Source organism: Mytilus edulis, chromosome 2, assembly GCF_963676685.1.
Source record: "Mytilus edulis chromosome 2, xbMytEdul2.2, whole genome shotgun sequence".
Lineage (NCBI taxonomy): Eukaryota > Metazoa > Mollusca > Bivalvia > Mytilida > Mytilidae > Mytilus > Mytilus edulis.
In genome coordinates this window covers 91,039,138-91,058,926 of record NC_092345.1, presented here as the reverse complement: position 1 = coordinate 91,058,926, position 19,789 = coordinate 91,039,138, and the positions used below count along the sequence as shown (strand labels likewise).

The following is a 19,789-nucleotide window of genomic DNA, read 5'->3' as shown; positions in this document are numbered from 1 at the left end:
TTATCAGATGACAGTACTAATACTAAAATAAGGCTTGCGCATAGTTATATACTTTAATTCAGTCACGGACCCGCGATATCACGGGTGTGTTCTAGTGATCTTAAAAATCCGAGAAATACAATATAAACATATTTATCAGTATGTGTCACTATCAAGTTTCATGTGTTTTCAGGTACAGGCAAAATTTTACGAGATATTTTTTAGAAGGAGTTACGTTAATACTCTACTTGCCACTCAAATATACGTTATCTCATAAAACATTTTTGAATTGTACATTTTAATTTTTTATCGCATTTTCTTGAAATGACCAAGTATAATTTCTTTTTTAATTTAATTTCACTTTTGTGCCATAAAAGGGCGAAATCTTGAACAAGTACCAAATACATGACAGTTTGCTGTTCCTTTGATATATTTACGTCTTGCAATACTTACATTTAATGTAAATAAATATTTACAAGCTGATGATATTTTTTTTTTAAATATTATGAAAGACATATTAGATGAGTGTTTCATATAGATAACGACCTCAAGACTTTAAATAATCACACTTCCTCTAATACAATTCAGTCAAGATAAAAAATCTAAGTCAAGAACTCACTTGAGATCAACGGATGTGGATAAAGGCAGCTATAAACAACCGTATGGCTATCAAAAATAAGTAAAGCACATACATAAAGCGAAGCTACAGAAGACCCGGAAGGTAAAATTGGCGAACACAGATAAAAAAAATCAACGCCCTAGCTAATGAACGAACACAAAAAAAAACCGAATAAGGCGGATAAGTGACAACAACAGTCAATGAACTATGTTTCTGGATGGACATAGACACATAATATCTCATTGTTTAAAATGCGAGTACACAATTACTTCCGAAATTACCCCATGAGCACAATCTGAACAAATCTATTGGAAAGGCTTGGTTTATCAGATCGACACACGACAGGCAAAATACACTGAGAATCTATCTATAAGTACTCTCAGTTACTATTAAAGGTTATATCAAATTTAAAGCAAATCACATACATCAAGACATAAACAGTTTGTTCGATTAAAAAAAAATCGGCATATAAATATACTTTAAAAGGACAATTACTTAAGGATTTCTAAAACAGTTTGGTACATTGAAAGTTTTCACAATGTTCAGTTATATTCGCATGTGATAGAAGTTGTCGACTGTTTGTCTGATTTTATGTTTTCTCACTTTATTGTTGACTATGGGCGTAAACACACGGTGTACAAGATTTGGTAGGATCGTAATTAACAATATACTTATCACATGAAATATCTCATGCTTTTCGTCTGTTTCTTGAACATCAACAAATCTAGACACATATATTATGGAAGCAAATACTAAAAATGTCATTATACAAATCTGAATTACTGTCATGAAAATAGCAATGTGAAGTGGTCGATGTTTTCGTACAACATACTCGTATAAATCTCTCTGAATACCAGGAAGCTTGTTTTTCTCCCTTAACTGTTCCTGCTCATTCGAATTATGTTCTCCTATCACCACCATCTCTTGTTTGATTACTACAGTTGACTCAGATACGTCAGTGCTCTGGATCTCCTCTCTTTTGGACTTTTCACCCTTCATATGTTTCACGGCTTTAATAGTTTGATGCAGTAGTTCAAAGTAATCCTTTTCAATTTCTATGATTATATGATAGATGAAAAATAATAGCATGATAATTGAGTAAACAAAACTAAACGAATAATTAGGAAATATAACAATTGACAAGTAAACAAAAAATATGATTTTGGCCAAAAAGTTAAAAGATTCTGATATAACAATACAGGACATGAACAAATAATACATTAAACACAAGGGTGACATTATCATGAAGAAAATCTTTAACACTTGATGTCTATCTAGAAACTGTCTATTTAGATACATTGTATAACCATTGACCATTGTGGTGAGAAATTTGAAAATTGGAATGCCATAGTATAAAATACATAGTATTGTTTCAGTAAAACAAATCACAACATAAAACAAAATAAGAAACAAAAATAGTAAATACTGAATACACTGATTCGATGGCACAGCTGCATAAACTTTTAACATACATCGTTTCCATCGTTTAACAAAAAAGTTAATTACAAATTGCCAAAATGTTGGATTGATAAGCATAAAAATATTGGCTTTCAACACTGCATGAACCTTATGATATCCAATCTTATTGACACAGGATTTAAGAGACAATTCTTCAATTGTAACTGTGTGTAATCGCAAAAGTGTCCATCTACCATTTCCATCGGAAGAAATGCCTTTTTCAACAGCTTTACCTAGATCTCTCGGAAGTGCAAGAACTATAATTCCGATCATTAGATATGTTAGAAGCGCAACAAATGGACCTCCAATCATCGGTAGAAACAAGGGATGGCAGTCGACAATTCCACCTGCTATACTTGCAAATCCGAAAGGTATTTTAGCTTTAACTAGTGCCGGAACAAGTTCGGGCCACCCTAAATGATACATTAAGATCTCAACATAAATCGCTATAGGTGCCATAAAGACAAAAATGACTCTTCTTATTCTAGATGCTGTTACTGGATGTTTTATTCCTAAACCAAACATGCCTAGTATTAACTTAGAAAATGTAACAGGGCTTCTAGTTTGTAAATACACCCATTCATCTTTATCCGAATCTAAATCTTCATATAAATTTGATTTGTCCTTGAACTTGTTTCCGGAATCCATTGCACGTGCACTAAATTTCATCAGAAAAATTGGAAAGAAACAAAAGAAAACGATTCCAACGTAATATGGTAAAACTTGGTATCCGTTCCATTGCATGTTATATTCATCTTCACATGATAATATTCTCTCGTCTTCCTGACAACAGTGAAACCCAAACATCGCATATGGAATCCCAAAGTATACCATCATTGTGTACAATATTGTATCCCGGGCTTCCTTATATTCCTTTATATAACACCACTTTAAGCTGTGGTTATGATGAGACTCTTTAATTTGGATGTTTATTTGTGTTGATAAAGCTTTCGTAATACCACAGTCTGTATTTATATTTCCTATTAAAACGTCACATCCAGGTGGATTCACAGTTATATTTAATGGAATAACAGACAGCATTCTTGAATTTAAAAATCCAAACGAATAAAGGGAATAATCAACTGGCCAAGCAGTGAAAAAATCGCCTCCAAATTTCCCCCGAGTCGTCATTGTCCAGTCAGTTGGTAAAATTGTACCATTTGTAGATTTGAAAGGCGATGCAAACTGTAATCTTATTTTAGCAGATAGACTTTCGGTTTCTTTAAATTGTGATTTCAAATTATTTACAGAGTTATCATCAATAATAAAACTACACGTGTTAAGCTTCGAAAGGTTGCAAACTGTATCGCTTGTAATGACATTTACGCACAAAAAAATAAATACCACTGAGAGTTTCACATTGACCTGTAAGTAAACATGTAAATATCAAAACATATATATTTATATCATGTTTAGTTATCAAAGGTACCAGTCTTCTAATTTGATACGCCAGACAGGTAGGTAACAGATATCGGTAAATAACTGGTCTGACGGATTTTATAAAATTTTAAAATTGCAAAAAACTAGAGTATTAAGAAATACATGTGAATACTAAATCAAATGTTACTGTCACCCATAAGAAAATAGTCATTTTATTGTTTGATCGATTTATTTATTGATTACTAGTTGCTTGATTAAGGTCTACTTGCAAACATTTCGTACCCACTAAAATAGAAAACAAACTAACCATTAAAATGTGTAGGGTCTGCAAGTGAATTCTTTAGTTTGTTCTTTTGTTGGGCTGTTACACACCTTGCACAAGGTTACAGGGACGGCCTTATTGCTCACAACTGTTTGTTTGTGCCTGTCAAGTTAAGGAACCTGTACATATATTAAACGCTACAAAGTAACAGAAGGCGTGTAGTTTTTGATCCGTTTCGTATGTCAGAGATTTTTTTTTCCGGATGCCATATTTAAACTCTTAATACTTTACACCTCAATGCAAATCGGTAACATTTGTTAGGAAGATCTTTGGTGAGTTTGAGGTCACTTTGACAGAGGTCAATTGCATAGTTACTAAAGACCCAACCGGTGTGTGTGTGTGTGTGTGTGTAGAAGTGGTTTACAGATGCCTGATCATATACTACATGCAATTATGAGGTCGAACTTACCCTGGGTACATGTGAAGAGACCCATTGATGTTTATGTTCGTATCTCAAGAGTTTACAAATAGACCACAATGTGTACAGAAAAGTTTCCGGGTGTTAAATGGGTTTGAAACTATACTTAGATATATGGAGACTGAGGATTATTATTGATGTTGAAGTCATGATCAAGGTCATAGTTACTTACAAAATATTTGTGTGCGACAATATGGCTGTATAGGAATATAAGAAAAGAAATACCTACTATATATCACATGAGGCCACTAAGAGCTTTGTACCTTTAAAATTATATTAAGGGTTTGGGTTGGCGTGTTGTTTGTTCGCTTGTTGACTCGAGGTTCTTAGTTCACTTGTTATCGTTACATGTAGTTGCTGTTTATCATATTTGTGTTACTTTCACTCGTATTATTTGGTCTCTGGTGGTAATTTACTTTAACAAGGACTTTTGTAGACGAGTTGTTCATAACTCTGTACCCCTGCCATCTTAATATTGCTGTTATAATTATGAGTGTATAATATATCAGACATCTTGAAGAAAAATAGGATCACAAACAACTAATTTAAGAGACATGTAGAATATTATATTGAAACGTTTTATCTTCTCCAGCAAGAGAAAGAAAACAAAATATAGTTAGTTATATTCAAAAAGCGCACTATTTATAAAATGTGTTCTTACCATATTCATGTCCTATAATACATTATTTTTTTCAGTTTAAACTAAATCAAACATAGAAAACTGGCATTCACATTGTCATCACTTAGGAAGGGAAAAGATCATTGCCTTATATAACATATATAAGCGATTCAAAGGTCGGTCATTGAATAACTTCCCGAATAAATCGGTACAGACCAATAAATATATGCGTTCTATTTTGGGATATAGAAATGTCTAAATATCTTTATTTATTTCTTCATCGTGATGATAAAATTTGATACAAATTGTTTATTTCTGTATTATGAAATTAATAATTAAAAAGAAATTTTATATTCCAGCTGATCTACATATAAACTTATTTTATTCATTAAAAACTTATAACTTATTTTAAAAAACCTTTAGCGTGGTTTTTGTACTAGTGTAGCAGACTAAAAAAAAATTTTGACGATTTTGTGCTAAAACATGATAATAATGTTTTTCAATCAAAGGGTGGGACTTCAAATAATTTATAATATTTTTTTGTACAATGTAAATCTTAAATCAATGTTTCACAAACAAACCATACAATAGTTATTTTTTGTAATTTCTGCCAAAAAAAATGTATTTAAGAATATTAAAATTAAAAAGATCTGATTTGGATTAGTTTTGTGTTCAATGGAATGTATTTCGACTATTTAGATGTCTAAATATATTAAGTGACTTTTTTAATCGAGTTTAATGTGGTCATTTTTATAAATTTCCTGTTTACAACTTTGAATTTTACGAAAAACTAAGGATTTTCTTATCCCAGGCATGATAGATTACCTGAGCCGTATTTGGCACAACTTTTTGGAATTTTGGATCCTCAATGCTCTTCAACTTTAATCGTGCCATTTAATGAGAAAAGATGTGTTTCACTGATTTATATAAAATTGTGAATACATGTATATTCAACAGAAACGATAAAAAAAAATCTACGATTAAATTGCAATTCTCCAAATAATGTAACAATTTAGGTAAAAACTACACAAAATCGTATTTCCCCTCTCTTTACCCTACAATAAACTTTCATATGAGCCGTTGATTGCGGAAAATGTTCACGTAAATTGAAGACGTCATATGTTAAATCAGTTATTGGCCAATCAAATCGGTATATATCATTTAATCTACACGGTCGGGGGACCCTTTAACCCGAAATCCTACGTCGTTTGGGTTAATTAAAGTCATCCGAGCCGTGCAGATTAAATAATATATTCCGACTTGTTTAGTCAAAAACTATAACTATGTTATTGTTGTTTTTACTGAAGGGGCCCCCTTTACTGTGTATATTTACATGCTCTTGGTGGGGTCTTGACAAATAAAAGTTTCAAGTTTTTAAAATTTAGAGTTTTTACGTTTATTGTTTCGTGTTAATATCTACCACCTTGTATCTAACTATTTGTAAAGTAGAAAGATCGAATCATTACAAAATTAAATATTTTAACTTTTTATCGTTATCTAAAAATATTCCAGATTATAAATAAGAACAGCTGTAGGAAGATTAAATACAATTCACATCCATTTGATATTAACTTCCGCGATTACTTCCTTTACCGAACAAGTAAGCATATCACAATACTTATAATTAAATCAGAAAATGGAAGATATCAGAAACACTTTCCCCCATGAAATTCCCTTCCATTTTTATACATTACGTAACAGTTTTCCCTGTGGCATATCATTAATTAAATTTAAATACAGGAAATAACCTTGTAACATATTGTGTAATGTAACTATGTCCACGACGTGGTGGGAACGGAAATTACAACTTGAGGTTTGATCATTCGCCAAGGATTTTGTTGCATATGCTTTAATTTTTTTGGGTAAATTTAGAACTTTACAACTCATAAATATGCCCAAAAAAAAGTCGACAGAAACATATGAACGTTTTAAATTAAAGGAAACAAGACTGTCCCCAGTACACGAATGCCCAATCCGCACTTTCATTTTCTATGTTCAGTGGACCGTGAAAATGGGGGGAAATCTCTAATTTGGCATTAAAATTAGAAAGATCATATCATAGAAGACATGTGTACTAAGTTGCAAGTTGATTGGATTTCAAATTCATCAAAAACTACCTCGACCAAAAAACTTTAACAAAAACTTTAACCTGAAGCGGGACAGACGGACGGACGAACGGACGCGCAGACTAGAAAACATTATGACCATAAATGGGGCATAAAAATACCTAGTTTTATACCATTACGCTGACCGATTTTATTGGGACTGGATTCAAATTTGGTTCCGTTTCAATTTCATATTGGGTAAACTACAAATGTTTTCAATAACAGAATACCGGTCACATCTTACAAAATATAAGTTGAACACCACTACATGCTCAAAGGCTACCCTAGTACGTTCGGAGTTCGTCGGCGATTTTTGTTTGTTATACATGTGTCAAAAGTTTGATTGTTTTACCGTGATGTGTCCATTTGTCATGCAAAATTCTGATGGTCCTAGGTGTGTATGATGTATCATCGTCTGTTTGGCTGTTAAGAACTTACGTATAAATACACAGCCACGTCTGTTTGTCCATTCATAAAACGGGGACAGGTATGCTGCCTTAAGTGGAAAGAGGGAGTACGTATATATTCTATATATCTTTTTATTAGAATTCCTGATAGCAAATATTTTGAAGGTTGCCTATTACATGACCCTCGAATTTCATTGAAAGACCGGCTCATACTGTCGACCCATTTTCCATAGCCAACCTAGAGTATTTATAATTTTGTTCGTACTGGATATACATGCTATGTTTATGCCTAGCCCTTGAATGTGACTATTACCACATGTGTACATGTTATAAGCAACATATTATTTACCATTATTCGAGAAGAAACAACATAGTACTCTTCGGGAAAGCTGGTCGAGTTTAAAACAGTTTTAGATAGTTTAAATTGTTTTTACTTGAGGAATAAGAAGCTGTGCATGGTAACGTAAACAATACAACAATACAATACTTAACAGATAATAAACGAGATGCCATATTACTTTGACAAGTCACATGAACATTCGGCGGTTAACACTGTTTTCTAGGGCCCTAGTTTCCCTATTTTTAATCTCGAAATCTCGATCACTAACAATAAGAACATACATAACATACATTACAATTTGTGTAGGAAACGCCATTAACTTAACAGTACATTGGGTGACGAAAACACAAGTGCAAACACAATAATAAAAAAGAAAGTGTAGTACGTATGTTTGCAAAAATACTCGACATAAATGATAATGGATATTTATCTTAAAATTAACAAAATCTTCATGGAATCTGATCATTATCTGATAAAATTTATTTTTTCATGAACTAACAATTGTGCTGTTGCCATACTGAAATCTTTGCATTCTTGTATTTTGTTTTATATTACAAAAACACTGTACGTTCAATATGTAAATACTACGGCATGTATCAACGTTTCTATACAGATATCTTTTGAAATAACCAGCCTCTATATTGGTAGAATACACTTGGATAATTCTAGTAAACACACATATCTTCATAAGAACTGTGTTGAATTGTACATTTCAAAATTCCATCTTCTGTACATAAACAGAAGTTAACGTTATCCGCTTTGAAAAATTCGTGGTTTGGTTGTATATACTTTCCATCATGAAAACAGTATCCTAAAAAGAAAAAAAAATGTCAGCCCGATATCACAGATTATATCATTGTAATTTTGCAACTATCAGTCATTCTAATGCAACAACGTTTGTAACGTTCATTTTGATTGGATAACGTCACTTTCTTACATGGCATCAATTGACAATTGATGCTATGGGACGTACGCGCAAGCGCAGACGGCATATGACAGATTTTAAATACATGTTTTAACGTTGTTTTCTGTCAGTTTCATTAGAATGGAGATAACAATATTGTATTTTAAGCTCCGACGGCATCAATTTGGGATTTGATGGTCGCAAATACCAGTTTACTGTCGCATCGCCAGTAAACTTAATTTGCGACCATCAAATCCCCAATTGATGCCGTCGGAGCTTAAAATACAATACAGTTATCTCCTAATTCCATACGTAAAATGTCAGTTCACTACAGTCGATTTCCCTTATTAGATATGATTTAATAGGTTTATTATCCTGTTATAATTAGTACTTTGATTTTTTGTTCCAGTTTACTGAATCATGGTTTTAGATCAGTTTGCAATATCAAAATGTGTTTATCTGGATTTTTTTTTAAATGAGTAGAAATATATTAAAAAGACCTTTTAATTTTAAGGTGGACGAGGGTATGTTTTTTCCCCTTGAAAAATGTATTATGATCCCCAATATGATGAAATAGAATATTGTGGTCAAACAGGTGACAGAAAATATATTCTGCATCCAGATTTTCGGCATACCTTACAGTGTTAAAATTTGTATTAATTTAGATAAATGTTTACATATGCCATTAGATTACGGACCTGCACATGGTCTGCAATCGACTTTATTGGTACAAGGATTCTCCTCACACAACGTGTATCTACAGACGTCAAAAGATTTTCCTGGCAGACACATCTTTGTATGTTTCCCTGTAGAGCCTGGTGGGTTCTTAAAGGGACACATATTATAGAATTTGAAGCATTTTGAGGTGTGTGGCTGTGGGGGAACTGAAATAAAAAAAGAAGAAAAAAGATTGAATACATTCGTTAAGATATATATTTTTAAACACAAAGTGATTACCATTAAACTGTGAGCATTATTTTTTTACAGTTCAAAAACTGCAGACGATGTCTAAGCTTATCAAATTGAAAAGCGGTCTATAGAAAAAAGCAGATGTGTTGGTAGACACGAATACACACGCCTGCATCCTTATCGCGAAAAAGTCAACGGAAACAAACCCTAAACTGCATTTGTAAGTCCTCATTATACATTCTGTTATACATAAAGTGGGTAAAATCCACTTATTTAGTGCAACAAGTAATTCTCAAGTTAAATTTCGCCTATATTCGCTCTTTTATATTCTCTATTCACAAAAAAACTTTCACACAATGATAATTCAGCATTACCTGACATTGACATAAGTTAAAAGCGTATACAATGAGTTTTATGCTCAATAGTTTACTAAAAACAATTCATAAATACGAACCTTTAGCAATTGTGGAGACAAAGACTTGTCTGATATCAGGCTCATTAAACCGTCTTTGATAATCTTCTTCTGTTCTATGAAGTCCTAAGTGTTCACCGTAACTATCCCCATACCATACAAGTAGTTCCGTTCCAGGTTTAACACATTCATAAGTCACATAATAAATCTCATAGTTGTACTGGAGAAGGTAAAGATTTTCCTCCTCCACTGTATTGGCACAGTTAACATATCTTATCCAACTGGAGTGAGTTTTAGGAGAAGCATCAACATAGTGCTTTATCCGTTCTCCAGACTCGTATTTTACCTAATAAGGAATAGAACAGTACATATGAGTAAGACAATTGCATGGTAATTTAATGTTGTGTAGATGAATTAAAGTTCGCCAGTTATGTCCCAGTTTTACAGTACAAGTGTACTTTGTCCATGAATTAGAGAAACTTTATTAAAGCTACAGTAACTATTTTAGACACATTTTTTTTTAATTTATTAGAACTGTTCAGATTTCTATATTGTTATGATGATGTAAATCAGTAAGTTTTTGCAGTTGTTACATGTACATGTATATTATTAAAAAACAATTATGTTCACTATCGGGCTAAATTGGATAGACTGCAGGGATATGTTATCATATTTTGTAAAGTAAGTAAAAAGTCTGTTGCTGTGGAATAATCTTATCTACGAAACCCTATAAAATCTTGATCTAACTGAATGGTGATTTGTTTATCCCATCAATAAAGGCATTCGCAAGTAGGCTGTACTTTAAATTTATTGATTACTTTTGATAGCTCATTCGATTTCCATGTGTTGTGCATTCACCCGAAATTATTCCCTTTTAAACAAAACAATGAATTCAAGGTAAAAAAATAAATTAAATCTGAAGTTAGTTCGATGAAATAGTATGCATATATTATTATTTTACAGTCGACTATACGGTATATTGAAGCCTTACGTTTCTCGATATATAATTTCTAACATTAACTTGAATTATCTGAACTTTCATTGACAAGCATATCACCTCTTCGGGTCGAGTAGGATAAACGGTGCTGTAGTTCCCTCCGAAGAACAGAGTAACAAATCGGTTTAACTTTCAAAGTAAATTGGTTTATATATACATAAGTTGACAGACTGACAGGTCGACAGGTTGACACTTTAAAGGTGACAAGTGTAAATGTCGACAAGTTGACAAGTGTTAAGGTCGACAAGTTGACAATTGTTAAGGTCAACAGGTTGATAAGAGTTAAGGTGGACAGGTTGACAAGTGATAAGGTCGACAGATTGACAGGTTTAATTTTACAATTAAACAAGAAAAAAGTTTTATTATTTGAATACAAAACTTATTGTCTTTACAGTTACCATTTCTCACAGTGAAATTGTCAACCTGTCGACTTGTCGACCTGTCTACCAGTGAGTTATAATATTATTTTACACTTTATGAATGCTTTCAAGTTGTCAACCTGTCAACCTGTCGGTTTGTCAACCATAACTTACTTTTTTTATTATATTAAATTGTCAACTTGTCAACCACAAAAGTATGTACATTGTCAACCATAACTTACTTTTTTTATTATATTAAATTGTCAACTTGTCAACCACAAAAGTATGTACATTTTTAACATTGTCAACCTGTCGACATGTCAACACGGCCTTGAAGGCATAAAACTTTGCTCAGTGCTCGGAGCACAAAAATCATGCTCGAAACATGAAATCCAGCAATTTGATTGGTTGATTTTCGAGTCTGAGTACAAAAATCATGCTCGAAAGTTTAATCACCGTGAGGCCAGTTACCATAAAAGAATTAACATTTTTAACATTGTCAGCCTGTCTACCAGTCATTTATTTTTTGACGTTGTATAATTCAAATACCTTTATTGCCCATGAATACATACGTGTATAAATTTATTATACAAGCCGGAACTATAGTACCGTATATCCTACTTGAGCCGTTTAATGCCACAAATTGCAAGTAGGGGGATGAAATTACACTTTAAAAAAAATTTGGGTCCAGAATTTTTAAGGAAAGTAGTGATTTGGTCCAGCTGAAAAAGGTTGAAAATTAGCACTTCGGAAGCTGTCAAAAGATTTTAAGACGCCCTAAACATACAATTGTCCATATTTTGAGTTAGAGCCGATGAAGTTTTCTATAATTTTGATATAATTTGTCCCAAAAGTAGTACAACACACTGTAAAAGTTTCTTTGAGAAAGCGCAGGTGGGATTTTTTTTATTTGCATTTATGTTCTAAAAGAAATGCACTACGAAATAATTGTGTTCTCGGACCAGATTAGGGGGGAAATCAACATGATATAATATATATAATTACATGTTTAGAAAACTTAGAAGAAATGGAGAAATAAATTTGGAAGGGGTATAAAAATTAATGGCAAGTAACCCACTGTCAACACTAGGGACTATATTTGTGAACAACGAAAATCAAGGTACGACAATGGTGGTCTCGGACCATCTATAATTGTTTGAAAATGATTAAATTTCAACTTAATTATTATACAGTCAAAACTTGCTCACATGAATTTCACATGAATCTCACTTGAAATTCACATGAAAAAATTTCACGTGAGAGTCACCTCAATCGAGCTTATACATAAAAACTCATATGAAAATTTCCATGTGAATTTCACGTGAATTGAGATTCACATGAATCTGATGTGAAATTTAAAACAGCACAAATTGATATTTTTCATGATTTTAATTAGATTTGAAAACTAAGATATTATTTGAATTACTCTATTTTAAAAATTCATGGAAATTTCACATGAAAAAAAATTACATGATTTTCATGTGAAATTCGCATGAGTTTCACATGAGATTCACGTGAAACTCACAAAATCTGATTTCACGTGAATTTCACGTATAAGCTCGTTGTGGGTGAAATTCATGTGAATTTACATGAATTTCACGTGAGATTCACATGCATTTAAATTCATGTGAAATTGATGTGAGTGAAAATTGCCTGTGTAACGTAAGGTGATATTATTGGATCATTCATTTTTTTCCATTCAAGTGAATATTTTTACTTTCGTCTCGTCACTTACGCTCCAAGTATAAGCCCAACTTATATCAGGAAGTTGTGTTTTGTATAAAACTCCATCGTATGGACCCAATCTGGTATCTTTTGGAATAGTTGTTTCTGCGAATACACCTAGACCAGAATTAGATATTGTTGATTGTCTTATAGAAAATCCTGGTGGCGTTGTAGCTAAAACATGGTCATCATTATCAATGTCTGTCTGAAAAACAACTGTATGTTATAGTAGATATAAGGAGTACATGTATATCTCTAAAAATGACAAATGTTTTATGCTATTTATGAAGTATATTATAAAGTAAATTTCAATGATTCAAGTTGTGAATAATAAAAGGACACCGTACGGCCTTCAACAACGCATAACACTTATTGTTAAGTTAGATATAACAAGAATGTGTCCTCAGTACACGAATGCCCCACTCGCACTATCATTTTCCATGTTCAGTGGACCGTGAAATTGGGGTAAAAACTCTAATTTGGCATTACAATTAGAAAGATCATATCATAGGGGACATGTGTACTAAGTTTGAAGTCGATTGGACTTAAACTTCATCAAAAACTACCTTGACCAAAAACTTTAACCTGAAGCGGGACAGACGGACGGACGAACGAACGGACGGACGGACGCACAGACCAGAAAACATAATGCCCCTCTACTATCGTAGGTGGGGCATAAAAAGGACCAAGAAGACACAGTATGAAAAAATCTCAAAAGAGAAACACACCAACGGTCTAATTTATGCTACAACAATAAAAGACAAGAATGTGTCCAAAGTACACGGATGCCCAACTCGCTCTATCATTTTCCATGTTTAATGGACCGTGGAATTGGGTAAAAAATCTAATTTGGCTTTAAAATTAGAAAGATCATATCATAAGCAACATGTGTAATAAGTTTCAAGTTGATTGGACTTCAGCTTCGTCAAAAACTACCTTGACCAAAAACTTTAACCTGAAGCGGGACGAACGGACGGACGAACAGACGGGCGCACAGACCAGAAAACATAATGCCCCTCTTCTGTCGTAGGTGGGTCATAAAAATGAATTCAAAAACAACAACTAACAGCAACCACTAAACTACAGGCTTCTGACTTGGGCCAATAGATATAGGAAGATGTGGTATGAGTGCCAATGAGACAACTCTCCATCCAAGTAACAATTTATAAAAGTAAAGCACATTTAAAAGAATGTTAAGGATGTACACATGTCTACGAAGACACAACCCTTCTCTATAAGCTGGAACGGTGGTGTAATAATACAACATAAGAACGAACTGCTAAAATCAGTACAATTCCAGAACACCTGATATCAGTTTTAGGTTTGGTTCGTATCGATGAGTCCTTAGTTTTCTCTGTTGTGTTTTATGTACCTTTGTTTGTCTGTTTGTCTTTTTCCCTTTTGAAGCCATTTCGATGTCGGTTTGTTTTCGACTTACGAGTTAGAAAGTCCGTTTCGTATCTTCAGTCTCTCTTTGGAAGGAGCTTGACTCCCACGATCGGCACTAATCAGAACACTTATATTAATATTAAGATGAAAAACTTAATAATTATAAATAAGTGTTCCATGACAAACATATCAATCAGAACATGTACAACAGATTCAACACAAGGCCATTTACAACATGCCATTGTACAATGCCAAAATATTAGCATCGACAGAATGTAAGCCCATAAGTATTAGTAACCGGAAATAATTAATTTGTATTCGTGAATTCATTCTAAAAGTGCTAAGCAAGCAATGTTATCAATACACAAGGTAGAAAAATAAAAACGAGACAAAGAGCTATTTAATGATCGGTCAGGATATTGTAAATTATTTTTGGGTGTAAAGGACTAGAATGGGACTGTAGTAACAATACTCTCATAGGTATGTAGTTTGTGGTGGGACAGCCAGTGATCCGTTCAACAAATTACCGCGATCTTCCATTTTTTAGGTATTATTTCATCATCACCGTGACGTCGTCATTGTTGACGTAGCATTTACGATAAAGTAAATATACTTTAATTGAAAGATGATAAATGCAATTTGAGTACAATCTGTACAAAATGTATATAAAAAAGAAGATGTGGTATGATTGCCAATGAGACAACTCTCTACAAGAGACCAAAATAACACAGAAATAAACAACTATAGGTCACCGTGTGGCCTTCAACAATGAGTAAAGCCCATACCGCATAGTCAGCTATAAAAGGCCCCGAAATGACAACGTAAAACAATTCAAACGAGAAAAACTAACGGCTTAATTATGTAGCCCATATTTAGCCCATTTTTTGTAAGTGATTTACATAACACTTAGAACATAATGTACATGCCTCGACATTTTTAATAACATACAATCCATTGTCCATAGGCAAGTCAGGATTTTCACAATCATAACAAACTGAAAAAAAAGAAAACAAAAGATATTTTAAAACTTAGATTAATATAATTATATTCAGCAGCTACATGTTCAACATATGAATACATTATCGTGACATCTGTTAATTTTGATAGATACAAAGATCTGGTTATGAAGTATAATGGGATATTGTATCCGAATTTGTACAGCGATGTTATTTATAGAGCCCGTAAAGTGTGGTGTTTCCATTACAAAATAAACATTTATTACTTTGAATTTCATAAATATAACCATTAAGATATAATATCACCTTGTTATCCAGTATACCTAATATATTATAAGCCGTTTGGATTTGAACACATTTTCTTTATTTGACGTGATTAGGTTTTGGGATTTTAAATACTAAAAAGACGTCTTATAAGTGAAAAGTCAACCAAAATGAATTATGACACAACAAAAAAGTTAATGTTTTTTTGCTACCTAATCTTAAGACAAAAAAGATACTATACCTGTATAGAGAAGATGATACTCAATTATTAGCATCAAGAATGCTAAAGAAGACATTCTGCTGCTGAATTTGTACTTTGCTCGCAATCAGCATAATTCTAGTATGTTTACACACTGAAAATGTAAAGCATATGCAATTGCATTCCTGATTACATTGTAAAAGTGCTAGCCATGTAAGCAAGTAAACGAAAAAGTGAAGGAACGGTTAACAGTAGCTTCACAATCAAAGGTTAGAATTTTATGAAATATTTTGGCTTTTTCACAGCATCTTTCGGTTCATGCATGTACAACTCGTAAATTTTAGACTGCTGTTAACGTTTTTAGTAAAACTTTCCAAATGCTTAATAATATATTCTCTATGATCTTCTTATAAATTTCATTTCACAACCAAATCTTGATTAACGTCTACGTCATTTGAACTAAGGATGTACACCTCTAAGGAGACAAATATTTTTTGAGGATTTTTTTTGTTTTTAACCTAATTTTTGGGTTTATAAAAAATGACTGTAAAAAAACAATTGGTGAAGAAATAATCATATGTTTGTACACGTCTTTCTTTTCTACGGCCATTTGAAAGCATCCAAATTGAATATTGATAATTTTCCCAAATCTCATAATTTTTACCTATTTTTGGGATATAATAATGTAGAAAATATATTCACAATCAAACTTTTTTCATATTTTAGATAATTTAAAAGTTGAAGTAGATCAATCTGAATAAATCTAACTAAAAAATGTATAGGTAGGTGTTATTATGAGAACATTTTATCATATTGTGATGCTTTTTCGTGTTAAATTTATCATGCTGTCAATTTTGCCAAATTGGCATTTTTCTTATTATAGAACAAATAAAAAGCATATTATTTCTTCTTTGTTATACAGGATTGAAAAAAGACATATCTGAGAAATTGGAAAAGAAAAAAATGGGTATGGGGTGTATATGCAAAGTTTCTGGTAAAATCATTTCTTGTACTATTTTCTCAACATTTTGGCTAATGAAACTTACTTGATAGGTTTTAAAATTTTATTACTCAAAAAATACTTATCATAAATACACTATTTTTTCACAGAGGTAAGTAGAAATGTATGGTTATAATATTTTCTAAATTCGTTGATATTTTCCACTTGTATTACATGTTTTTGAAAGAATTCCAAAACAAGATTTCAACGAGACCGAAACTTCAGAATAATACATCCTTAAGTAGTTGTCATATTTGACAATCATGCCACGTTTCTATTATTAATATTTCAATTGATATTATATATTATACCGTATTAAGACAGGGCGTAACCAGTTAAAATTAAGTAGTGGAAAAATGTATTACTCAGGGTATTTTTACGAAATGAATTAAAAAGATACCATTTTTTATTTGTAGCAAAACAAATATTTAGATCGTGATGATATGCTGTTTAAATTGTTCCTCGCAGTGATTACAGTGTACCAACTTCTTACCTTTTTGATTTTGTATCTCCCAACTCCTGGCATACCTTTCTTGTTTACATTGTACTTATTTTAAACTGGACTATATCAAATTGTGTGTCTAAAAGGGAAAACAAAATCGGTCTATTCTATGTAAATAATTATCTTGACAACAGATGCATTTGTTTGTAAATTTTAAAATAGATAGAACTATATGAAATAGATATTTGTGTAGCGTTTATAGGTGAATTTGGTTCATTGTGTCCACTTTTGCGATTAAAATTCCTGATATACAATAGCATAAACATACTAAAAATGCATTACAGGGTTGAACATTCAGAACCTTATAAATATGTTCCCAAAATTCAGTAAGATTTTGTTTTCATATTTAAGAATAGAACAACAAAGGATACGGGTATCAATCCATGACACGAAATAAGCACATGCACAGCAAAACAACACACACACACAGAGTGATCTTAGTAGCTGTAGAACGGTATACTGCACCGTATGATTTTCGAAAGCGCACTCTAATTTTTACTCGATAAACACAAATGCATGTTACATTTTGGGCTAGACAATATAGTCAAAAAAGCATTAAGTATATTACTAATTTATTACACGAAAAAACTAAATTTCTTAACATGTGTAATACAAGAGTTGTCTGAAATCATAACACTTACTATCAAGATTCTTACCTTTTCCATGTGTTCCCACATGAATTCCGAGATACCTTAATTGTGTACATCCTACTATACATGATCATACACAATTTCGTGTATAAAAGGGAACAAACCATCTATTCTATGTAAATAATCATCCTGACAACAGTACCATTTGTTTGCAAATATAACTAGACTTATTTAAATATGTTTAGCGTTTGTACATGGTGACTGTAGTTCATTGTGCCTTATTATGAGATGTACCGAAGAAAGGACTTTGAGATTAAAATTGCTGATTTATTTACATTTAAACTAGAACACACCCGTGATATCGCGGGTCCGTGACTGAATTGAAGTATATAACTATGCGCAAGCCTTATTTTAGTATTATATTTTATCTGATAAAGTCATGCCAATTATAAGATACACAGTTTTCTCTGCTTTCAAATCTTTCTGTTTGAACCCGTCGAACTGGAACTTATCAATTATTGGCAACAAAAGGTCCTGGAATGGAGTATTTTTTAATCAACAGCATTGTCATATGTTAGTTATAAATAAAGTTGAATTCTTTGATTCACTGTTTTATGTCATGCCCGCTAACAAATTGAAAACGGTTACTATATACACCTTATTTTTAGTCCAGATTTTTAGTATTCGTATTGTTATCTTAGAAAGTCTTACTGATTAAAATACTACAATAGGTAACAATTTGACAATGATTGAATTTAGTAGTGTCAACCCTGTGATAATGGTCCGTGTATATAGCATAATCCTAAATACACCGTTTGGTGGTGCACCTGTTAGATGCGGAACGTACAGATCAGGTAATAGGTGACAGGTGAATATAGTATTGGTATCGGTATCGGACTAGACCCGGAACTTCTTAATTATCGACAATATTAATTACGTGGAAAACAAAAGGGCCTGCAGTGGTGTAATTTTTAATCTACACCTTTGTACTATATTAGTTATATATAAAGCTGATTTTTTTTGATTCGTCGTTTTTACGTGATGACGGCTGACAAATTGGACCTCGTAATTTTAGTATTATAGATATTTATAATGCATTTAAGAGTTATAAAGAAGTTTATAAATATGTACCTAAATATACATTGATTGTTGTATTTTTGAATATTCAGAATTTAATTAACTATTGCAGTAAATGGTGGTATTGTATTCAATATAAATGAAAAATGATATAATACAAAAATTGTTGTGTTTTGATCTGTAAAAAAAATAAAAGTTTCTAAACGATGTGTTACTATTCACAGATAACTAGTTTGTGCTTCGAATGAAGAAGACAAACTAGGTACAATGTTTAATTGGAATCCAAACAAAATCCGCTATACCTTGTATTACTTATATACATGTATCTAGACGACAACTACTTTTATTTTTTTTAACAGATAAAGGAGCTCTTATCGTTTCAAAACTTAATAATGGCAATAATTTGCTTTGATCATTAGATAAAGCCGTCCCATGATAACATAAGGTACGGCCACAATTTTTCTTACAAGGAATGCTACAAAACGTACATGTACGATTTCGAAATATCCTCAACACGTTTCGATATGGCAAAGAGTATGAAATAACATTTAATGGGAATGCATATGCAGTATATATTACACAGTTGATACGACATTCCAGAGGTTGCATTCCATATAATTATTTCCTTGATAGAGAAGCTATTGAACCAATAGTTCGAAATGATGAAGTTGAAATCATCTCATCGAAAAGGAGTAGGTTCAGTAAAACCCTTTTTTGGCCCCAAAATATAGCAGTTTTACAAAATTGTTAAAATGTAAACTTTCAGTTATTTATTGGACAGTAGAATGCTTCTGCTACATAAATATGGGCTGTTTTTTGACAATACAACGCATAAATATCGGGTACTAACACCATCAAG

General features: G+C 32.2%; 2 protein-coding genes and 1 long non-coding RNA gene across 3 annotated transcripts; all 3 read right to left on the bottom strand.

The window, feature by feature from the left end:
• Nucleotides 1-317: 317 nt before the first annotated feature.
• On the bottom strand, nucleotides 318-4,993 carry LOC139513399 (uncharacterized). The gene is made up of 2 exons (XM_071301825.1): nucleotides 4,838-4,993; nucleotides 318-3,421 (listed from the first exon to the last, which is right to left on the bottom strand). The coding sequence occupies exons 1-2, from the start codon at nucleotides 4,844-4,846 to the stop codon at nucleotides 1,145-1,147; spliced, it is 2,286 nt and encodes a 761-aa protein (XP_071157926.1). The 5' UTR covers nucleotides 4,847-4,993; the 3' UTR covers nucleotides 318-1,144.
• A 2,860-nt stretch (nucleotides 4,994-7,853) lies between these two features.
• LOC139511077 (histone-lysine N-methyltransferase PRDM7-like) lies at nucleotides 7,854-14,364 on the bottom strand. Its single transcript, XM_071297649.1, has 5 exons — nucleotides 14,326-14,364; nucleotides 12,964-13,158; nucleotides 9,915-10,218; nucleotides 9,250-9,435; nucleotides 7,854-8,458 (listed from the first exon to the last, which is right to left on the bottom strand). Exons 1-5 carry the CDS (start codon nucleotides 14,362-14,364, stop codon nucleotides 8,313-8,315), a joined length of 870 nt encoding a protein of 289 aa, XP_071153750.1. The 3' UTR covers nucleotides 7,854-8,312.
• Nucleotides 14,365-15,264: 900 nt separating this feature from the next.
• On the bottom strand, nucleotides 15,265-18,017 carry LOC139513398 (uncharacterized). The gene is made up of 4 exons (XR_011662440.1): nucleotides 17,920-18,017; nucleotides 17,255-17,342; nucleotides 15,804-15,915; nucleotides 15,265-15,336 (listed from the first exon to the last, which is right to left on the bottom strand). It is a non-coding gene; the product is annotated as an uncharacterized lncRNA (long non-coding RNA).
• Nucleotides 18,018-19,789: the final 1,772 nt, after the last annotated feature.

What these genes read in the sequence shown, in the direction of transcription:
- LOC139511077 (XM_071297649.1), bottom strand. Translation starts at nt 14,364, where the DNA reads ATGGCTTCAAAAGGGAAAAAGACAAACAGACAAACAAAG. An exon ending in AGACAAACAGACAAACAAAG is followed by an intron (nt 13,159 to 14,325) that starts GTACATAAAACA and finishes GTTGTTTTTCAG; the next exon opens with ACAGACATTGATAATGATGA. An exon ending in CGATTGCAGACCATGTGCAG is followed by an intron (nt 8,459 to 9,249) that starts GTCCGTAATCTA and finishes TTTTCTTTTTAG; the next exon opens with GATACTGTTTTCATGATGGA.